The 17,158-nt window shown below is 48.3% G+C and overlaps 4 protein-coding genes across 4 annotated transcripts; 2 read left to right on the top strand and 2 right to left on the bottom strand.

The window, feature by feature from the left end:
* Positions 1–3,384: 3,384 nt before the first annotated feature.
* BHQ10_005072 (uncharacterized protein) lies at positions 3,385–8,422 on the top strand (the record flags this gene model as incomplete). Its single annotated transcript, XM_040877508.1, has 3 exons — positions 3,385–3,933; positions 3,994–4,042; positions 4,989–8,422. 3 exons carry the CDS (start codon positions 3,385–3,387, stop codon positions 8,420–8,422), a joined length of 4,032 nt encoding a protein of 1,343 aa, XP_040733576.1.
* Positions 8,423–8,574: 152 nt separating this feature from the next.
* Positions 8,575–11,783, bottom strand: BHQ10_005071 (uncharacterized protein; the record flags this gene model as incomplete). Its single annotated transcript, XM_040877507.1, has 8 exons — positions 8,575–8,822; positions 8,884–9,055; positions 9,110–9,193; positions 9,245–9,381; positions 9,434–10,266; positions 10,319–10,356; positions 10,406–10,523; positions 10,573–11,783. The coding sequence occupies 8 exons, from the start codon at positions 11,781–11,783 to the stop codon at positions 8,575–8,577; spliced, it is 2,841 nt and encodes a 946-aa protein (XP_040733575.1).
* Positions 11,784–12,451: 668 nt separating this feature from the next.
* On the bottom strand, positions 12,452–12,978 carry BHQ10_005070 (uncharacterized protein; the record flags this gene model as incomplete). The annotated part of the gene is made up of 4 exons (XM_040877506.1): positions 12,452–12,512; positions 12,566–12,664; positions 12,727–12,823; positions 12,960–12,978. 4 exons carry the CDS (start codon positions 12,976–12,978, stop codon positions 12,452–12,454), a joined length of 276 nt encoding a protein of 91 aa, XP_040733574.1.
* A 1,404-nt stretch (positions 12,979–14,382) lies between these two features.
* Positions 14,383–17,130, top strand: BHQ10_005069 (uncharacterized protein; the record flags this gene model as incomplete). Its single annotated transcript, XM_040877504.1, has 2 exons — positions 14,383–15,680; positions 15,732–17,130. The coding sequence occupies 2 exons, from the start codon at positions 14,383–14,385 to the stop codon at positions 17,128–17,130; spliced, it is 2,697 nt and encodes an 898-aa protein (XP_040733573.1).
* Positions 17,131–17,158: the final 28 nt, after the last annotated feature.

Below are 17,158 nucleotides of genomic sequence, written 5' to 3'. Positions count from 1 at the left end.
CGAAGTGCAATGTACCAAATTCCGGCAACAGCAATGCAGCAAGATCATTATTGGGTATTGTTCCTTTGGACACCCATCCAGATGAGGTTCAGCAGCGCTCCCTGGAGCAACCTGGGAAAATGAGGTTGGAAGAGTTTAGATCTTCACGCAGTTTGATCTCATTTCTCTCCGAGTTTGGAGACATGGTTATGCTGCGGGAAATGCTAGAGACAGGTGAAGATAAGGAGTATGAACACAAAAGGTCTCGCAATAGGTGAGATAATCCTCTTTACTACGCTTCATCAGAGGATGTCGTGGAGCTTCTGATATAATTTGGGCGAGACATTGGTCTATTCACCATTATCGACCAAAATGGTGCTGTAACTCATGCTAGCATTACGGTGGGTGGTGAATCAAGTAATACGCTCCTCTTACCGCAAATGATCGAAAATTGGCCTCTCTTGACAGAGCAAACTCTTTTGCAATATACGGCCGAGAGGGGATTTGAACGGTTGGCAAAAATTGCTGTCGGACAGGCAAGTCATGCTGTCGACCAAATGAACTCGAGAGGACAAATTTCATTTTTCCTTGCGACTCAAGGACATATCAATCATCGTGGCCGGCAAGCGGTTATGAAGTACCTGCATGAAGCACACGCAAACCCAAATACGCCAGTCATTGACGGCAATACACCATTGCATCACGCAGCGGTGACACCGTTCAATGATGAGATTATTCAGTTTCTATCATCGATGAGTGAGGTCAAATTAGAAATTAAAAGTCACATGGGGCATACACCGCTTGCTTCAGCCGTCCTGAAAAACCGACTGGGATACGTCCAAATCCTTCTTGTTGCTGGGGCTGATCCCATGTCACTCTTGCGGGACAGTAGCACCATGTTCATAAGCAAGGTAATATGGGAATTTTCTTACTCCTATTCAATGATCCGAGGTGTGAACATGATGCTGTTGACCGCGATGAGCGTACAGCACTCTCATGGTGCGCCACAGTTGGCGACGAGGTAGCAGCTAAGATGATGTCAAAAATTCTCCAATCAGAGACAGTGGACCCTAATTTGCGAGATTTTGAGGGTTGCACAACCTTGGAGAGGGAAATATGTGGTGCTCAACCTGCAATGGTAATGGTGCTAAGTATATCCACCCCGTCCCTGGATCTCAAAAACAGATTGGGAAAAACCCTGTTTGGATTGGCGGTTGCTCGTTGTCGCGAGCAGAATTGCCTCCAGTTTCAAGAAATAGCCAGAATATTTCTTGTATCAGGACATTTCAAGCCTCGCTGGAAGAGGGGACATCGCTATCCATTGCTAGAGCTTTGTGAATCATATGGTTCGAGGGAAATGACACATATGATAAGAACATTCCTAGAAGGCGGTGATTCAGGCCCACCAGGAATAGAATATCATGTTCCAATGTACTACTTTCATTAGATGAGGAGGGAAGTTTAAGTATATCAGACCTAGAAGTTGGAAAATTAGTCAGAAAAAAACTATGATCCATTTGCCCTTAACATCTCCCTGCAAATGATGATAAACAACTCATCACATTCTGTCTAGATCACCTTTCTGTGATCAAGGCTCGACTTGACGCACTTCGACTGGATTACAACATGGACATAGAAAGTCTTGAGCCATGCCCTAAGATTGCCGGATTTGGTCATTTGCACAATGACTATATGATGGTTAGCCCTAGCCCTAGCCCTAAACAGCCGCATTGATCTACCTCACTTCAAGAATTGCCTTTTTTGAATTCACCTTTTACGGCCACTGATAAATAGTGAGACAAAAAATTTTTTTTCAAGAAAATCGAGGTACCCCGAACAAAATTTCGACTATGAAAAGCCAAAAGTGCCTAGGTACCGTAGGAATCGTCGAGCGCACGTGGCTTTGCCACGGATTCGGAATACTTTTAGGCGGCGCAATATGAGGGAATTGTTTCTACCACCCAGGATATTAACCAGATTTTCACCAGCAAACTGCAACAATAGTCTCTCTAAAGTTTGGTCAAATTTATACCGCATTGCTTGATTTCTGTTACCAAATTAATTGTCACAAATGAGCGTTTTATTTTGAGTATCTGCCTAGATGGCGAGACTAGGTAGTACGGTGTGTTGGCTGGTACGATACGGAACGCAACTGACTTGGTGGTACATTACTCTCAGCATTCAGGAGAAATCTATAACTATTTGTTGCCTCATTGTTCATTAGGTAATGGGTTGGTTCGCTTCACCTGGTATGAGCCAAAGATCATCATTCCTCAATCATGGAGACCGACTAGGTCTTGTACATGGTAGTGGCTTTGAAAAAGACTGAGCTGTCTTTTTAGTAAAAAGTTGGGTAGATGGACTTCCATGGATCTGCGGCAACGTACCCCAGAATCGTCTCGTGTCACGACCGCCAAGCTCCATAGCATACCAGCCAGTGGACTTTCACGTATTACACGCGTCATTCCATCAGTTTGGACTGACTGCCTAATGCAAAGACACCTCTGAATAAGACATGTAACCTTGAAAACATCCCAGTATGGTTTTCACACACACACATTGTTAGTCAGTTTGTAGGCAAGGGTATGCCGAGCATACCAGCTTACAGCCCATGAGATGAAGGTATATGAGGCATTTACGAATGCCATTTGTTCTATGATTCTTGCAGAAGACTCATAGATAACCTGAGCGTAGCCTAGTATCAATCCGTCCAGACGGACTGTCGGCAGACTACTTTGTGGCTGTTCCTGACCGACTCTTATCTACGATTTAGCTTATAATCTCTTGCTTCACTCGAAATCAGAAATCAGAAATCAAATATCTGATTTAAACTCCATGGCTCTCAGTTACTATTCTACAGTGAAAGTGTTCTCCGGATATTCCAAAATTCACATGGAAGATGACAAACAGAAGCTCTTGACTCCAACTGGTATGGACTCGTCTCATCCACCGAGAAGGAGCTCAAAAAGCTCGTCAATTACAAAAGAAGACTATATTCAACGATATACTCGGCTACAAGATGGCAACCATGAGCACGGCCTTCCTTCGTCTTATCAACCGCGAAGAAGCAGTCGGGGCACTCTGAATGGTGATCCGGATATGAATCGTCCCTTTGACACCGTTTTATCAACATCATATTCTTTGCTCAGGAGGTTGAGCGCGAAAACCCAACAGGACGAACAAACAATCTCAGCAAAATACAGTTATCACCAGGATCTTCTCAAAGACCCTTCGGACGATATCAGGATATGTCTAGTACAAGAAAAAGCCACATTAAAAAAACTATACGCCATCAAGATTTTTGTCCGCCCCGTGCAAAACAATGCCTTGAAATCATATACAGGACGAGTAACAACCGAGTTCTGCATTGCACACTCCTTACAACATCCTAACGTTGTCCGCGTCATGGAACTATTACCCAACGAAGCTGGCGATCTGTGCCAGGTCATGGAATACTGCGACGCAGGCAGTCTTCTCGACCTTTTAGAGCAAGTCAACAAAATCTCACACGACGAAGCAGACTGCTTCACGAAACAACTTCTACATGCAACGCAATACATCCACAGTGTTGGTGTGTCGCATCGAAACCTAAAGCCCGAAAACATACTTTTGACGCGGCAGGGGACTCTGAAAATTACAGATTTTGGCTGTGCGGAATGTTTTAGATTACCATGGGCGAAGGCGGCGACGCCTCCAAAAACTCTTTCGGTGATTCAGACTAGTCAGCAACAGGACTTGAAAGGGACGATTGCATATATGGCGCCAGAACAGTTTAGGAAGACGGCATTTGATCCTGTGGCGGGAGACATGTGGGCTGTCGGGATCGTGTATTTTGCCATGAGATCTGGCCGACTACCCTGGAAAAGAGCTACAGAGGAAGATTCTTTGTACCGCACATATTCAAGGGAATTGGAGAATGGACGGGGGAACAGATACATGGACCTTGTAGCGGGAGTGAGTCAAAGCGTGTGCACGAGAGAAAGAGAGATGATGAAGCTGACACCTCGGGTTCAGGAAATTCGCCGAGATACACTCTATTCAATATTGCAGCCAAATCCTCAATGTAGGTTTACAGCTACGCAAGCTCTGGACTCGGACTGGATCAGAGGTATCAAGCTATGTGCAGCCGCCAGCGAGAATCATACGGACGATTGACCAACACGACTAAATCAACCAAGTCGATAATAATCCTCCGATTAGTCTCCAGATTGAGGGGTCTTCATGTGTCTCTCTTCACAACCCTCCGATGATCTTTTCGTATTCAATATAATCAATAAAAAGACGAATTACGTACACGTTTTTCTGTGTGCAGTCAGCGGTGAGTATATCCTATCACTTTGCAGTAGTATTTGATTATTTCCTTGCGTATAGTAGTAGTCAGTGAAAATCGGAGGGAAGCGACGGTGGAGTTTCCCCAGCTGAGATAGCTTATCCCTTTTTTTTTATATGAGAGATTAATTTGGAGCAACCACAGTGCACGGCGGCGTTCCCGCTCCGCTATCAACGCAAACCCTAACCTCACCACGAGGGATTTTTTTCTACCAGTCGCGACTTATCTTTTTCACGCATGGCATATCACTTTTCCATGTGGTCCACTGCATGCAACTCAAACGGTTAGGCAATGGAAATTCAGAGGGAAAAGAAAAAAACGTACTGTTACCGTACAGACAGCCCAATCCGGCGAATCATTGTGTGGCGTTGCTTGCGGATTCTTGGATTCGGTATCATAGTCATTCTCAAAGAACACCTCGGATCCATTCGTACTGTCTCGCTAATTGCGCGGATGGCACGTTGATGTTCTTTTTTCTAAAGAGATGGCGAAAATATTTTCTTTTTGAGGGTTTTTGTACGGCATGTACCTTCCTGTTATGGTCTACCTTACACACCCTCCGGCCTACATAAGGCCTTGAGAGACTGCATATGCCCAAAACTTGAACATTCGATTTTTCCCTTACCTTACCTTTTGCCTTAGCTTGCCCATAGGCTTGACTTTTTTCCTACGCGCACAGCATCATCTCGCTTGCCCGTCGCCATCTTCGTTGGCACCGAAAGTCTTGCACTGGGTGAGGAAATGGACAACAAGCCATTGGAAGTCGAAAAAGATAGTGAAGCTACCGATGTCGAAGCAAATCGTGCTGGTCGCATCACTTTCCTCCCGGATGAAAGAGACCATGTCAGCCGACCCCGAACACAAGACAGAGGGAGTCGCAGTCGCCGCCGTTCTCTAAGCCGATCTTCTATTAACAGCACCCGCTCTCGCTCCGTTTCCGAGGTCCCCATCGAATTTCGACGTCTGAGTTATCAGCTCTCAGAATCTCAGAGAACTCGTGTTGTGGACGATGATGAAGACGAAGAGGAACCTCATCTCGAGCCTGTCGATCGCAGCACCAGCAAAAAAGACACAAAAGTCGACAACACTGATGAGGCCTTTGCGAATCTCGAGTTTCACAGTCTGCCTCCTGAGCTCCTATGCAAGCAGCTCGGTGTCAGTGATGCAGATGGCCTCTCACCCTCCGCGGCCGCAGAGCGTCTTGCCCGTGACGGTCCCAACGCTCTTCCTCACCGACGTGAAAACTACCTCCTCAAACTCCTGACTTACGTCTTCGGCGGATTCTGCTCCGTCCTCTGGATCGGCGTTATAATCTTCTTCATCTGCTGGCGCCCACTCGGCGATCCAAATCCTCAACCCTACAATCTCGGTCTCGCTATCCTCGTCCTCATCGTTATTTTCTTGCAGGCGTCCTTTTCCGCCTTCCAAGATTGGTCGACTGCCAGAACAATGAAGGCCATTTTGGACCTTCTTCCTGCCGAAGCTCTCGTCGTGCGATCTGGACAGTCCGTTCGTGTCCCATCGTCCAGTCTAGTGGTGGGCGATATAGTCAAAATAAGCATCGGCAATAAAGYCCCCGCCGATATGCGTCTGCTTACCACCTCTGGCGACGTACGATTCGATCGATCCATGTTGACCGGTGAATCTGAAGAAGTCGAAGGAGTCACCAACCTGACCGATGAGAATTTCCTCGAAACCCGTAATGTCGCCATGATGGGAACTTTAGTTACAAATGGTACAGCCACTGGAGTTGTTGTACTGACAGGCAAGAACTCAGTCATGGGCCACATTGCACTTACTACAACATCAGTCAAGAGCCAACCTACCCTCATTCAACTCGAGATCAGCCGCTTTGTCAGGATCATTGTCTGTATGACTATCTTCCTTGCTGCTTTGCTGTTGTGTACTTGGGCCGGCTGGCTGCGCAAGGATCATGCCGCTTTTATGAATGTCATTGCAATGCTGGACGATGTCATGGGTTGCGTGGTCGCGTTTATCCCTGAAGGTATGCCGGTGGGCGTTGCTCTGACGTTGATGATGATTGCTCGGCGCATGAAGAACAACAACATCCTACCCAAGGGTCTGTCAACGGTTGAGACACTTGGATGTGTCAATGTCATCTGTTCCGATAAGACGGGAACATTGACTGAGAACCGCATGACGGTCGTCACAGTTGCGTTTGTGGATGAGCGTATGTCTGCAGATGATGCTGCTGTTGCTTATAGAAGCTCAAATACAGAGCCAATCCGCGAACTGCTGAAAGCCGCTGCTATCTGCAACGATGGCACCTTTGAAGCCTCGACTCTCAACATGCCAGCAAAGGACCGCCTCGTTCAGGGCAATGCCACCGACGGCGCATCACTCAAATTCGTCGATACGGTCGAAGATGGTTCATGCCAGAGATTCAGAGATATCAGCCCCCGCGTATTCGCCGTTCCTTTCAATTCGTCCAACAAATGGATGCTCACACTCCACAAATCTGAGTCCACCAACGAAAAGGGACACGAAAACCAGATTGAGCAGATCGACCGACCAAACTATCTGCTGCTTGTTAAGGGTGCATCGGACATCCTCTTACCGCATTGCACACATTACTGGTCCTACAAGCAAAATAGCATTCAGACTCTCGACGACGACGCCAAATTCCAACTCGCAACTCTGCAAGAGAAGATGTCTCGCAACGCCGAACGAGTTATCATGCTCTGTCAACGAACAATCACACCCAGCGAAACTCTAGGCTCAAATGCCTTTAGCGACGAAATTCGTGAAGATGGACTTTCAGACTTGACGCTTATCGGTTTACTAGGTATCGTTGATCCGCCACGTAAAGAGACTGCATCAACCGTGGCATCTTGTCGTCGGGCTGGTATCCGTTTCCTCATGGTCACTGGAGATCTTGGTCTTACCGGAGCAGCGATCGCGAGAGACGTTGGTATTTTCTCCGGGTCCGCGGATCCAGATACTATCCACACAATTCTCAGCAAACGAGATGATGTCCAGGAGAGCAGCAGCACCGACGTCAACAGTGACTGGTCCCAGACGAGCCTCCTGCTTGAAGGCCCGTCTCTTTCTCAGCTCACGGATGCCGACTGGGACATTATCTGCGGCTACCAAGAGATCGTCTTCGGTCGTACGATGCCCGAACAGAAACTGCGCATTGTCAATGAATTCCGCTCACGCAACTACGTCGTCGCTGTCACCGGTGATGGAGTCAACGATGCACCCGCCATGCGAGCCGCAGACGTCGGCATCGCGGTCGTCTCAGGTAGTGACGTCGCCTTGGAAGCAGCCGATCTCGTGCTCATGGACAAATTCGACTCGATCGTCGAAGCCATCCGCCTCGGTCGCCTCGTATTCCAAAACTTGCAAAAAGTCATCAGTTACCTCTTGCCTGCTGGATCATGGTCCGAGATCTGGCCCGTGTTGATGAACGTGTATTTCGGTGTTCCGCTTCCACTCTCTTCATTCCTCATGATTATCATCTGCGTCTTCACCGATCTGTTCCTGTCGCTCTCCCTAATCATGGAACAAGAAGAATTCGACCTCCTCGACCTTCCACCCCGCGATCATCGCAAAGACCATTTGATTAACATCAAAGTCTACATCCAAAGCTACCTCTTCATCGGCGTCATGGAGACAATCGCAGCACACGCCATGTTCTTCCTCTATTTCTACAAACACGCCGGCATCCCCTTCCACGCCCTCGTCTTCGCATTCGAGTCCTACTCCGACGGGTTTTATGGCTACACCGCCGACGAATTGACATACTTCAACACCGTAGGCCAAAGCGTCTACTTCATCACCTTACTCTTCTTGCAATGGGGCAATATCCTCAGTGTACGGAATAAGCGTCTCTCAATCCTTCAAGCTGACCCTATACGCAAGGAGCGTCGCAATCCGTGGTTGTTGGCTAGTGCTATCATCAGTCTTGCGATTGCGATCTTTGTCACCGAGGAGCCTGGCTTGCAGCAGATCTTTGCGACGGCGTCGGCGCCGATTGAGTTTTGGCTTTATCCGATTCCGATGGCGTTGGGCATCTTGATGATGGATGAGATTAGGAAGTTGGTTGTGAGGATTTGGCCAGGAGGTTGGCTTGCGAAGATTGCGTGGTGATCTCATTCACTTCCCAGAGTGGGGATTAATTTTTTTGGTTGAAGGATAAGACGAGATTAAAGAGATAGACCTAGATAGTACATAGGGTCACGAATTTATGATATCTTTCCTCAAAGTCGAACATGTACAGAATTCACCAACATGATTGTAGCTCATTGTGCCTCCGGCCAACAGCTCACGATACCCTTATTATCCCCATCAACAGTCAAGACCACACTAGCTCCATACTCCAATGGATTTCCTTCCCAAACCACAAAGTCGGAATTCCTTTCTGCACCTTCAAAGCCAAGGATATCGTCAATCTTGCTTGAGAATAATTCTACAGCTTCCTCGTCGCCGAGACCGGCTTCTTTAGCGATTGCGGCTGCTTCAATGGGCAGGTTCGCAAGGTGCCAGTCGACTGTTAGCAAGGCAATGTCAGTAAGAAGTAGTCAATTAAATTCACGAAGCAGAGAACGTACATTCAGGGAGCATTGCAAGCGCAAAGGTGACATTTGACTCCTTCAGAACTTGCACGGCAGAAATGGTCAATGGCGGGCCAACAAGGAGATCTTTGCTTTCCCATGCCACTGGTGCTGAGTGAGCAGCAGTGAAGATTAAGGGAAGCCCAGCAGCGGCGATTTCATCGGCGACCTGACATCGTACAATTTAGTTTTGCTTCAATGTGTCAACTGGGAAAGGACTCACGCTTGGAGCCTCAGCAGCGCCATACACCACCAAGTTGGCTTTGGGGTAATCTTTCTTGATCTTGATGATCTGAAGAATGTCGTACTAAGCGCTGTTAACCTCATAGTCAATACATTTGGATCCAACTTGTAGTACCTTATTGTCAGTATGGACGACAACGGCGATCTTGCCATCAGCAGCCTTGCCATATAACGTATCCTTGGCTTTGTTTTCCGACAGGATTCTGCGCAAGGCGCTAACCGACTTGGATACTGTCGGAGTTTGAGATGAACCTATGACTGAAGTTAGTCCTGCCCAGGCACGAAACATTGAGACTTGGCGTACCCTTCGCTTTCTGCCCAACTACAAAATGCAAAGCGACATCATCCTTGTAAATCCCTCCATTGAGAACATTGCTGCCCTCGGCTATCTTGAATCCAGTGCTGACACCCCTCAAAAACCCTTTGGAGTACGGATATGTAATTGAACGAGTGACGCCACCAATTCGTGCGCGATCAAAGGCTTTCCCTTCGAAATGAATGCCATATTTGGCGTAAACGGCCGACTCAGGGTCGTATATGTTGGCATTAGAATCACCGACTCCATCAGAAGTGCTTTTTTCTGATTCTATTTCGATGATACCCAGTCCGCTGGATACAGTGGTCAAACCGGGTAGGACGTGCCCATTGCGGAGAGAGATGACTTTGTCGAATGATTTTGTCGAGACACATTGGTCGTGTTGTCCTAGGCAATCGATTTTGCCATTTGCAAGAACCATTGTCAAATTACCTTCCGAGGACTGCTTGATATGTGTATTTTCCAGGTAAGAAGTGCTGATACCGGTAATGAGCACAGTGATATCTTGCTTCGATTCCGAACAAAAGGCTTCGACATCTTCGGGTGCAGCTTCTGCACGCATTTCAGGCTTCTGAACTCTTGCAGGCTCTGATCGCTCGAGCTTTTCTTCTAACGTAGGTCTGCCGTCAATGTATACCTGTAGCGGTGATGCGCCGGCTGATAACGGATGGGCATTCCAAACAACCAAATCTGCGTCATAACCGGGCTTTGTGTAGCCAACACGATGATCCACTTCGAGAGATCTCGCGGGGACACTGGTAACAGATTGTAACGCAAGGATCTCCGGAAGACCAAATGCATGCGCAGTGGCGGCTTGGGTTCTATGCTTCTTTTAGCAACTTATACACAACCTTGACTTGAGCTTCAACTCACAAGAGATATTTCGCATTAGTGTTAGGCTCCACATGGTCCTATCGTTGATCAGAAAACAGTTACATTTCGATAGACATGGCAACTCACCGATTTAAAGGCCAATGGCACGCCATGCTCAGCCAGGATTTTGCCGGCTTGCAAGTTCCCTTCATATCCTTCCACTTTGTATAGACTAAATTCGGCAAAAGTTGCGACTGTGATGTTCCTGTCTTTTGTTAGTCGTGCCACTTTCCTAAAAAGAATACTCAACGTACTGCCCACTATTCTTGATCAACTCGGGCACTTTCCAAGCGCTCAATGCATGGTGGAATGCCTGAATGTGGAAGCCAAATTCCTTGCTATGAAGAAGCATATCCTCAAAGTCTTCCGGCTCATAGCAATGCACATTAATGTTAATTTTCCCTCTCAACATGGCAATAGTGGAATCAAATTCAAGCTCCTCCGGTAGCCCTCCCTTCCCAGCCGGGCCATCAGCAAGTAGGCTTGCGGCGGCAGAAGTATCTCTATTCTGTCTCGCAGTCGTAGCAGCAGCACACCATGCGTCTTGATTCTCCCGCAGATCTTTTGCTCGCGCCATATGCTGACGGAATTTCCATGCATTGCCCATCCTGGTATGGTGGTACACTCTGCGCGGGTTCTCGCCACAAGCCATCTTCAAATATCGGCGTCGATCCTGTTTAGGAATACCGTGCTCAAGAAGCATATCTTCGACAACTTCTTCGCCGTGCTCCCCAGCTCGGAGCAAGTTTTTAACGGGGAAGGCTTCACCACCCATGATGTTTGCTGAGCCAGGTAGAATTAGCGACGTGGTCACGCCGCCGGATGCAATGATAGTAGTGGCGATGTCATACGGCTTCAAGGAATCGAGAGATCGAACCATGGGTGTCAAAGGTCCCGTCTCGGGGTTGACTTCATTCTCGTCAGCAGAGACACTGAGAATGGGCCAATTATAAGCCAGATGATGCGAGTGCATGTCTACTAGGCCTGGCGTAACAAATTCGCCATTGTAATGACGAACGATTGTGTTAGAATCAATTTCAATCTCATTGGCACTGGTAGGTGAAATAGACCTAACGACGCCCTCTTTGAAGATGATATCCACTGGCTTCGCAGAGATGCTATCTCCGTCGAAAAGAGTCACATTCCGCAACACTGTGGTTTGCGACTGGCCAGACACAGCGTTCCATCGTGGATTACTACGATTTGCAGGCACCGGGAACGAGTAAGATAACGATGGCTTGTTGTACTCTTCGCATTTCGCCAGGTGTTCATCTAATCGATCCCATTGAGATTGAGCGAGCTGCGGATCGCCGTGAAACTCAACAATGTACTTGGATTGGGGTGGATGGTAGGATGTGAACCAGAGGAAGCCTATCACGATAAGAGCAGGAAGGAGTAGACGGCCGACGCGAAACCCGCGACGACGACGAAAGGGCGTTGTCCCGACAGTGTTTAATCCTTTCATTTTTATACAATATGAAGTTCAGAACATGAATCTAGGAGACGTTTAATGGCAGCAGGTATTTATACCCTTGCAGCTGCCTGTTGGTCAATTGAAGCTAAGAGCGTGGGGAATTGACGTGCTTATCTCGTGCTTAGTTAGGAAGCTCAATAATCATCGGAGTTCGGAGTAGCGCAGATCTCAGTTGTAGCTGGATAGAAATTATCTATCTACGGTGAAGGTGGAAGACATTGTTGGAAAGGCCACGTACAAAAGCTAGACTACGTCGCACAGCATGACGCTGGAAAGAACACGCACATTGGCATGGGAAAGATCGTATCAAATGATGGCTCACGGATGTCGTACGAATTCACCGACGAGATAAAGCTGCGATTACGAAGAAATCATTCCAGCGACCCCTTTACGAACTAAAAATAAGACACAATGAGGCATCGAATCGAAGGCGGTATTCAGCTTTTCAAATTCGTCGAATCCAAGCTACATACACGAGAAATTCCGCATACAAATGATGCCCGCCGGAAGGAGAAGCTCGTGAACAATGATCATATTTTGGGAACGTTTCTTTTCCGTAGAAAAGAAAAATCATCGAGATGCAATCAAGCCATTTTTGAAATCATTAACAAACACCCGAACCCAATGTAAAACCGCGCCAAATTGATGTCGTTCAACATTTACTCGTTGATTTCGCGGAGACGGCGGAGGGTAGAGCGAGCAGCGGAGGCGGCGGGGGTGCTAGACAAAGATTAGTCGGGTTGATGAAGAGACTGTGTTGTCGTAGAACTCACGAGAGAGTGTAAGCACCACCGGTGATGGTCTTCTTGCAGCCGGAGCAGTTCCAGATACCGACAGAGTGACGGCGGACGGTGTTACGACCGCAGAAGGTGCTATGCAAATATTAGCATTCGGATCGTCAAAACCGCCCTGCTATTTGTTGTATTCGACGTACCAGGTGTATCGGGCGTGCTGAGCAACTTCGAGACGCTTAAGCTGCTTACGGAGAGAGGCACCGTATCTGACACCGTACTTTCCGGTAATACCGACCTCTGGAGTATGAGTTAGCAGGTTGTTCGAGTGAATCCGTTGCGGTGACAAAAGGAAGGATTTCATCAATCAACGTTCATATCGGTCGCTTGACGAAATTTGACGATGGTGAATCGAGGCGAGATCGGAAAGTCTTACTGGTAGTTCTCTTGGCCATTTTGACTAGCTGTAAAGTCGAAAAAAATCAGTATTGTGTTTAGCGATGTGTATGTGTGTGGATGGTGAAGTTTTGGTATTTCTCGTCGGTCACAATCACGCAACCACGCAGAGAAATTCAATCGACCGGGGAAAAGCGAGGAGAATAGTTCGGGCGACACGGAATATCAGATCTTGAGTATAGAGACGTACCTGTGAACTTGATGTCGGCTAAAGACAGGTTGTTGGTTGCTGAGACTTGACGGTGAGTGTGGATAGCCTTGAATTTGGCGACTGTGCGGTGGTGAGCCGGTCGAACCTTTTTCCGGCTGCTTCCGTGGTGCTTTCGCTTAGAGAAGGTCACGGGATGACATGTAGATTATTGGTGGATAAACGACCCACACTGCTCTTCCATTTTCTCTCCATACTACTACGATGTATAGAGCATACTCCATAGCCCGGCCGTTACTCCGTCATCCGAACCCATTTCTCGTCCAGGCTCGTCCAGGCTCGTCGAAGTTCGTCCACTCTCACCCGGCTAGAGCCTAGACATGGATTACTGGTGAGTGCATCAGAGTCTTGGTATCTTTACACTCATTGAGAGCATCTGGCCAAATTCTCCGCGGTGGCCAAGTCTGGCTGATTTTATCCTACTGGCTGATTAATCTGCAGGTCAGCAACCTAAGTTAATTAATTTCACTACGCACGTTCCAACTTCCCAGCTTGCGAGGATTAATCACGCATCGCATGATACGTAACAACTTATTAAGGAGGCTCGTGATTTCGCTTAAACCCTGGGATGAGCTATAAGAGCCAGTGTATGGTCAATAGCGACATTGTTCGTTCGGGAAGATTGCTGAGTTCATCACGCTTGATTGTTGTGCTGGAGCTATATCCTGGACGGACATTCCACCTGAGTAGGGAACTTATTGCAGTGCATAAACAATAGACAGTCGATATTCAATCATCCACATTGCCTATTCTAACGAGAAAACGGTAGAAGAACAGAACGTGGGAAATGCTTGCAGAGATTCAGACCGGGGTCCAGAATGAATTTGCGGGGAAAGAACGGCCAGTGAGACAGTCAGTAGTCGGGACTCCCGTCACTCCGCAATTGCTCACAACGGCCAGCCAGCCAGATCCATGCTCTCACAACTACCGATCCCTGTATGCCTCCTAACATTTTCGTACTTTGTCAATCTCGTTCTGTACACTACACTGCCATGCTGCCTTCCCTTTCCCTGCTATCTGCCTATCTAATTGCTTTTGATATGCGATAGACACAACCAGTAGCTCTTCACGCTTGGTGACCCCCGTACCAGCACCGGGTTTTCCCGTCGAGAACTGAGCATTCACCTTCAGCACTTCTAATCCTCGGCACTCTCCTTTCGCCCCTTGACTGCTTTCGGGCAGATCCAGGTCCAGAATGTCAGCCGAAGAAACAACAAATGCAGCCATGGACGAGCTGATGGACCAAGACGATCAAAGCGTCGCTCCGGAGACGACCCCGCCCAACGGCGTCAAGAAACGATGGCGCCGGAATCGCGTCGCTTGCGATGCCTGCCACACTCGTCGCGTAAGATGCGACCGCGCTTTCCCATGCTCCAGATGCGTCGCAAGCCAGACACAGTGCGAACTCACTCGTGAGAGACGCAAAAGAGGTCGCATACCTCGTAATGACTCGTCGCGCAGAGAGAGTACTTTTGCGCGCGAGACAACGGGAATAGCTGACGAGAAGAAACCTTTTACGGGAAGAAGGTCGACCACTACACAGCAGACCGATTTTATCAGCATGGTCACGGATCCCATGCCCACCGAAAAAATGGGACAGCCAACCAATTTCCCTCGTTCTGCTCCTACGTCGCCCGATCATGTGCTTCACGCGTCTGCTCAAAGCAGTGGTGAGCACCTGTCTCGCCGAGATACTTTACAACCTTCGCCGAGAGAGACAGTAGGAGGAGGAGACAGAGCGGTTGAGGATTGGATGTCAGGCTCAAACGGGTTCCCTCAAGGGCCATATCCTTATCCAATGTTTGGAAATATGGCATTCTCGGATGGTTTCTTTGATATCCCTTTCGGGATGATGGGCTTGAACAACTTGAATGGGTATCAATTGTCGAGATCTGTATCTCGACAACAACGGAAAAATGAGCAACCAGGAAAGCCAGCAGAAGCTCCGCTAAAGTACCCAGTGCTAGCGCCGTTGATGCCTTTTCTCGAACCGTATCTGTCGCGCAACCTGGTCTATGATCTCCTTGATCTTTATTTTACAAGTGCATTTTCAACGGCCATGCATCCTGTGTGTCACCACATCCATTGCTATGTTGTGCGAAAAGCATCTTTTCTCAGTCACGACAATCCACGAAATACAAGTCCTGCCTTGCTTGCAAGCATGCTCTGGGTTGCCGCACTTGATGATAGAGCTTTTTCATTATCAATCTCCCCGCCAAAGCGGAAGAAGCTCTGTCAATTTCTGTGCGCATTGACTGTGCGACTCTTGAGGCCACTCATTCATGTCTCGTTCAAAGATGACGAAGCTCTGCCTATTATCGATCACGAAAACAGCTTCTCTCTTGGCGGGCACGACCGCACTCATTCGTTCGAAGAAGGTGGCGATGACCGAGGCTTGATTGGGCCGGCCGGATCGTTGGACGATGTGATTACCTATATTCACGTAGCTTCTATTATATCTGCTAGCGAGCAAAAGGCAGCTAGCATGCGATGGTAGTCCCTCCTTCGAATCCATTTCATGATATCAGCTAACATTCATTGCAGGTGGCACGCGGCCTTCACATTAGCAAGAGAATTGCGACTCAATCAAGAAATTGAAGCAACGTCCAATCTCAGCAGCCCAGTCGACGAGTTGAATCGGCCATTCGAATTCGCGGAAGGTACTGGCTATGGAACAAATCATAGCGGTGCTAGTGGAAACTACTTTCTTCCCGGCGGACGAGCGAATCTGAATTGCGTATGTACAAGACAGCAGCAACGGCCGAATCTCATGACAGAAGAGCATTTTCAACCCCGAAACGGAAGCTTGATTACAGAAGAGCATCGAGAGGAACGTCGTCGAACTTGGTGGCTTCTTTACATCATGGACCGACATCTCGCACTATGCTACAATCGACCTTTAGCTCTACTCGATGCGGAATGCGATGAACTTCTTTTGCCGCTTGAGGAGGGCCCATGGCAAGCTGGTGACGTGCACAGCAATAGTTCCAAAGCCGATGGACCTCAATGTCCCGTTTCACCGGACACGAACAGGCGACGTTGTTTCCCGAACTTTGCATGCAACGACCACTCAGTCTTTGGCTTCTATTTGCCATTGATGGCAATCACAGGAGAATTGATCAATCTCAACCAGGCAAAGAATCATCCTATGCTAGGCACTCGTCTGCAAGTTAAGACCGCATGGGACGTACAAGTAAATGAAGTCTTGCGTCAACTGGACACATACAAAGCGACATTGCAGGCATTCTCAACTCATTACGCCGCAGCAGCTCCTCCTCCTCCTCCAGCAGCAGGACAACCTTCATCTTCCACAATACCACCGACCGGCCAACCGTCAGGACTAGGTCAACCTATGCAACCACTCACCCTATCTCCGCCGGTCCTCAACGAGGCAGGGGGCATCGATGACGCAAACTACAAATCCTACCACTCATGGCACACCCAAACGGTCGTCGCATACGCTTCCTACGTCGTGCACGTCCTCCACATTCTGTTAATGGGAAAATGGGACCCCGTTTCCCTCCTCGAAGACAAAGACTTCTGGACCTCCTCCCCAACTTTCGCATCCACAATCTCGCACGCCCTCGAAGCCGCAAACGCGCTTGAGCGAATTCTGCACTACGACCCGGACGTCAGTTTCATGCCGTATTTCTTCGGCATTCAGCTCCTGCAGGGCAGTTTCCTATTGTTGCTGATCGTCGAAAGACTTCAAAAGGAAGCAGGGGAGGGAATCCTCAAGGCCTGCGAAGTGGTGATCAGAGCAACGGAGTCGTGCGTCGTGACACTCAACACGGAGTACCAGCGCAATTTCCGACAGGTGATGCGCAGTGCGGTGGCGCAGGCGAGAGGAAGGCCGGTTAATCATAGCGAGATTCGGCATCGAAGGAAAGCGGTTTTGGCGTTGTATAGGTGGACGAGGAATGGGACTGGGCTGGCTTTGTGATATTATCTTATTTACGTCTTTTTTTTTT

The sequence above is a fragment of the Talaromyces amestolkiae genome (genome assembly GCF_001896365.1).
Source record: "Talaromyces amestolkiae strain CIB chromosome Unknown scaffold9.1, whole genome shotgun sequence".
NCBI classification, from domain to species: domain Eukaryota; kingdom Fungi; phylum Ascomycota; class Eurotiomycetes; order Eurotiales; family Trichocomaceae; genus Talaromyces; species Talaromyces amestolkiae.
This window is presented reverse-complemented; position numbering and strand designations above follow the sequence as displayed.